This window comes from Merops nubicus, unplaced genomic scaffold (assembly GCF_000691845.1).
Source record: "Merops nubicus isolate BGI_N331 unplaced genomic scaffold, ASM69184v1 scaffold47656, whole genome shotgun sequence".
Taxonomy (NCBI): Eukaryota; Metazoa; Chordata; class Aves; order Coraciiformes; family Meropidae; genus Merops; species Merops nubicus.
In genome coordinates, this window is record NW_008615414.1 from 4790 (window position 1) to 10502 (window position 5713).

At 40.5% G+C, this 5713-nt stretch overlaps 1 protein-coding gene across 1 annotated transcript; it reads right to left on the reverse strand.

Moving 5' to 3' along the window:
• Positions 1-397: 397 nt before the first annotated feature.
• PSMA4 (proteasome (prosome, macropain) subunit, alpha type, 4) lies at positions 398-5517 on the reverse strand. The gene is made up of 7 exons (XM_008942493.1): positions 5452-5517; positions 4542-4704; positions 3124-3201; positions 2795-2883; positions 1809-1939; positions 1471-1594; positions 398-1030 (listed from the first exon to the last, which is right to left on the reverse strand). Exons 1-7 carry the CDS (start codon positions 5513-5515, stop codon positions 876-878), a joined length of 804 nt encoding a protein of 267 aa, XP_008940741.1. The 5' UTR covers positions 5516-5517; the 3' UTR covers positions 398-875.
• Between the last annotated feature and the right edge of the window lie 196 nt (positions 5518-5713).

Consider the following 5713-nt stretch of genomic DNA (forward strand, 5'->3'; position numbering starts at 1 on the left):
TTCTCAAGTAGTTAACTGGTTAGGTTGTCTAGACTGCTGTCTATTAGAGAAGGGACAAATTCTCTGGGAAATTATCAGCAACACTAAACTAAATATAAAATTTTATCGTGAAACTGAAATGTACAAAAGTCAACATGGCCTAAAATCATGCACTATTTTACTTACCTATTGACAAGATATCTTAAAATTTTCACCTGTGCTTTGTAAAATGTCTTTCTAGTTTGTGTGGATATAGCTAGTGTTAATATATGATTAATTTCTACAAACACAGATGCATTCAGGAAAAGTTATGATAATCTGAACACACTGACTACAGGGCATGTTTAAAAAGCTACTGCTCAGAAGACCATGAGCTTGGTGTAGCCTGTTACAGAACAAAATAAGCCAAAATTAAAACTTGGCATGCCAGCACACTTGGATTCTGTATTTGTAAAATTTTTCAAACTGCAGTGCCCTTTTCGCTACTTTAAGAGGAAAACCCCCACATACACAAAAAATTTTAACATTTCTAACACCATATTTATTCTTTACCAACTAGCATATACCTTGTTGGAACTGTTTAAGCATTAAATCCCCCAAGATCATGCATACCCAGGCATTACAGAGGAAATAAAGACACCCATCACTATTCTTAAATTTTATTACATAATAAAAAATAGAAGATGAAAGAAATAGAGTGTTCCAGAATTAAAGCAATTACTGGTCAACGTAAGGAGCAGTAAACCAATTATCTGAATGATGATTAAGGACCTGGTTCATCAAAAGTAATTCTGGGTCCTCCACGGAATATTTGCAGGCTTCTACAAAACAGAAATCCAGATGATCTTTTACTGAAGCAAGTCCTGTATTATCTACAGAACACTTGATTTCGTATTTTATTTGTCCTTCTCTTTTTGTTCTTTTTCCTTCTTTTCACGTTCAGCTTTTGCTTCCTCCTCCTCATGTTGTTTTATCAACTGTTCCACCTCCTTTTGCTTCAGAACCCTTATTACTGTCTTCCCGTTCTCTCTCGTCAGTGTTGCGATTTCGACTGAAACACAGGGAACAGACAGCGGCGTTACATTTTGTCCCCGGGACAGAGCAATCATCAGAAGGTAAGGCTGGTGGTTACAACTACCAGCAAAGCAGCAGGCTCCTGTCCTGCCTCCACGCAGCAGCTGGGCTGGCAATGCAGACGGCAGCAGCACCCACCGGCACATCAGCAGCCCTCCAGTCGTTCCTCCACCAGGCATGTGGCCGCACCCACGCGGCCCTGCACAGTGGCCTAGACCCTGGGGCTGAGCAGGGCACGGCACCCTCAGCTAAGCTGCCTTCATGCCTCTCAGAAAGGCCTCAGAGCTGCTGCATCTTCTAAATACGTTTTTCACAGGCCAGCTAAAACTCCAATAAGCCACATCTAGTGTACATCGACTCACTGTGATGGCTTTTTTTTAAGCAAAGGGTGTTACTCCAAGTTAGTGACCTGCTTACCTTTCTCTGCTGAGAGTTTGCTAACATCCATGGTTTTGTTTAGAACCTTAATGGCTAAGGCAAGTGCTGTCTTTAAGGTCATTTCTCCTTCTTTGTAGTCTTGCTTTAGCATTGACACAGCTGCCTGTAAATTTAACAGAAATTAAAACAGTAACTTTGGCCAATCAAACAGCTCCTTTTTGCCAGATAATATCAACACATGAGCAACAGCAATGTTTCTACAGTTACCTATTTATGCTCTGCACTACTAATCAACAATTTAGTTTAATTAGCATAGTGCAATTTATGTGTCTTTTTGCTTGACTTCTTGAGAGGACAAAAAACCCACCAGAACTTACAGCACTATTATTCCCAATGCATGTAGCTTTCCACCCTCCGTAATTTCCACTAGGGTCACTTTGATACAGCTGAAATCCATAGTGCTTATCCCAGCCAATATACAGCAATGAAACACCAAAAGGACGTTTTCCTGTGGAAAAGAAGGCTATTAGCAATCTAAATTTAGCAACAAGATTGGTCATGAGTAACAATTATTTTCTTTAGTTTCCTTTTCAAATCTGTTCCTGTGAACTAGGATTTAACAGGCTGTTCTACGCGTCTGTTGCTCGAGATAAGCATGCCAACATTTGTTTCTAAGTCATGGAGGGGTGGGAGGCAGCAGAGGTTTACTTTATTTAACCCCAAGAGCAGCTCATTTCTGTCTCCACAAATTATAAATTTATCATCACAGGACTTTAAATCAAAACTTAGTATTTCAAGTATGTAGCTTAGTTGTTAAAAACATGTAACTTAGCAGTGTCAAAAACCAGGTTAGATAGAAGGGATGTTTTTTCACACTACATACATGTAAAATACCAGAATCGTCATTTTGTGCACTAAGGAACATTACTTAAAACATCTTTTTCTAACAAATTGCCTGATCAACAGAAACAGTATTTTTTAAAGTATTACAACATTAATAACCCTATGTATAGTCTTATTTGCAATTTATTGTGCCATTATGTTGGACAGGGACAAAATGTTGAAAGGTTACATATTAAACAACTTTCTGAAGGCATTCACTAAATCTATGAGCACTCAAACCATTCTATGCAAAGGGCCAGAATCTCAGCCATCAGTGTCTCAATCTCCAAAAACTAGCCCCTGTGGCAGCAAAAGAGTAGCCATGATTACCCACCCATTCCTGTCTGAAATTTGACTACTGTTTTTCCTGGTGTTACAGAACAATTTGGGTGAACTGTCCAGAGACTTGGGTGCCTCAAACTATCTAACAGAGGCACACTTAAGCAATTTAAAAGCACAATGGTTGGTCACACTTCATTACCTCCAAACTGCGTATAAGCCTGCTTGATATCGCATAATGCTGTTACCAGTTGTTCACAAGGAATGGGCTCTTGATATTGTAACAAATACCTAACACCAAAGACGAAAACAAAAACAAACACCAGTTTTCAAAACTTGTTTTGCTGACAGTATTCTGTGCCACATTAAACAAGAGAGAAGTTCCTACGTTAAAGCCTCTTTATCTAGCTGTTTTATTTCAAACAATCTACCTCTGCTCTACTACGTGCATGTTCATTTTGATTTAGTACATAAACAACCACCTCTGACAGCGCAGGCAAGCGAAACCACGTTAACTAACAGCAGACCTACCTCTGGGCAATCAGTCTCAGCTCATTTGTCAGAACATTGGCATCTGAAGTTATTCCTGCAACACTGCAAGCCATATCCCTGCAATAAAAGCACACAAATTAATCAAATTCCTGTCAAACTCCAACAAATAGTCACGTCTCCATACAGCAGTTCAAGCAGAACAACTGGTGTTGGCCTTTACTGACCAAACCTACATAGCTGCCATATGAAACAGGTTCATTGGCTCTGCCTTTAGGGCACACCAAAAATATGATGTCACCATTTTGTAAAAGCAGAGATGGGCAACAAAAGGTAAGAGGATCAGTATACTAGTGCACGTACAGTTCTGAGAAGAGGATCGTGCCTAAGACGACTATGTCCCAACTGTCTTTGCAAGACCTGTTGGCTTCACACAAGTGCCTGGTGGGAGGCCAGGCAGCACAATACACCACAAGGCTGAAGGAGCCACAGGGCCATGACGGGCCTTCAGCCAAAGCTGCTGCCCAGAGGTTACACCGCGTGTCTGTGGAACTGGAAACGAGGGATCTTCGTTTGACCGCCATGAGTACTTCATGTCCTTGATCGTTTAATTACCTCACAATTTAAGATCTCTTTTGCCCAATCAGATACTGCTACAAACTTTCACTACACAGAAAGGATTCAAGAAAAAATATCCAGGTTACTCTTTCCAACTTAAGAGTATTTCAGAAGATGGAAGGGCTGGCCTAGGTGACAACTCCAGTGCATGGTTACATGGCCTCCTTGAAAATCCAGGACTTCTACAGTTGCAGCTGTTTCCAAGAGAAACACAGTAAGGGAGAAAAATCTGTTTCTGTTTCACGGGCACCTTCTGGCAAGGATGAAGCTCTATCTCACTTATAAGCAAGAGAGAATGATCTCTAACACTCTTCACTCTGACATTTCAAATCTAACTTCAAAGAGCTAAAGAGGAAGTTGTAATAAGGAGACGTATCATCTCTGCTACAACTGCTGCAAAGATGCCTAAGGCATATTGTACCTCATGATCTTCTCTTTGAATCACAAAAAAAGACTCCAAAGAGTTAGAAAAGGATTCTAAGCAGAAATCGCATGGTGACTTGAGTGCATTCTTTATTCTGCCCCCCAAATGGTATTTTGGAAAACTGAGAAGTCCCAATTTCCTTAATTGCTGCAATAACATTACTTTGTATGGGAAATAAACAGGCTATTCCACCCAGAAAATTTTCCCAGGAATTACAAAAACAATTAGATAGATAGATGTTTCTACTTTAGAAGAACTACTGAAGCAAACAGTGACATAACAGCTAACCATAGCTGTCTCAAACACCAAAGAAAAAGAACACTAACACTTCACATAAAATAAAACCAAGTTCAGTGCCCAGCAGCACTGTTTTCTTACTGATAACTTCACTAGGCATCTAATGATCATTTCAACTTACTCATTAAGTTTGTATATTTTCTCTGAGAAAAACACTTCATCCAGAAGCTTGTGAATGTTGCGTCTCTCTGCTGCCAGCAGAACACCGTCATTTGCTAGAATTCCCAAGCAGGTACCTGCGTGTCCAATTGCTTCCATTGCATACTCAACCTGGTACAAGCGACCTAGGAAAGGATTTAAATTAGTGACATCAAAAAATTAACACTGAACAAGACCAAGTATGCAAGTTGACTTAAATCTGCAAGAATCTGATGGGTGCCCATTGTACAATCTACCTCAGTCTATTCTCAGTTGACAACTGGTTGAAAAGGAGGGAGACAGAGAAGGAAACCCCACAACTCTGATAAGGCAATACAGGGCATTGCCAATATCTAAAGAACCCCTTTTCCATTAAAAAAAAAAAAAATCTATAGTACTCTCTGCTGCAGTAAAATGATTACTGAAAACCCATTTTGGCTCAAAGAAAACATTTCATACTAGCTCATCCATTTAAGAAATAGAGGAACGTTGTTGGTACATACTTGTTTCAACATGTGTAAGAATGAGAAGTGTGATTACACCAGGAGGACATTATGCATCTTCAGGGGACAGGGGAACAGTAACAAAACCCATCCATACTCAAAGAGAAGGTGAATGAAGATTTACTCAAATTATTTAAAAAACATGGCAGGTGGCATTACTCACTAATGGCGCATAGTCTCATTATTGCTTGAATTAGAACAAATTTGGAAGTCTCCACTTTGAATCCTTGGTATCATTACAGAATTAGAGACTACTAGTAGGTAAGTACGATTTCTGTAACTCATACATGTGTGGAAACATGCTCTGAACAACCAACCTTGCACACTTTGTTATTTAGTTTTGAGAAGCTTGATAGAACAACCAGAGTTTACTTGAAATTGTAGGGTTACCTTCTGGAGAAAATATGGTAGTTCTGGAATCATATCTTCGAGACTGCAAAAAACAATACCTCATTAAGTACCACCATACTCTTGTCAGAAAGCAACACTCTAAAACCAGCGATCCCCAGCGTCACATATAACCCCCCCTCGCTCCGTGACCTCAGCGCGGTACCCACAGCGAGGAAGCGCGAGCACGTCTCACGCGGGCGAGGCCCACGGACGCCGCTCTGCCCAGCCCGCGGCCCCCTGCAGCGTGCCCACAGGCCGCGGG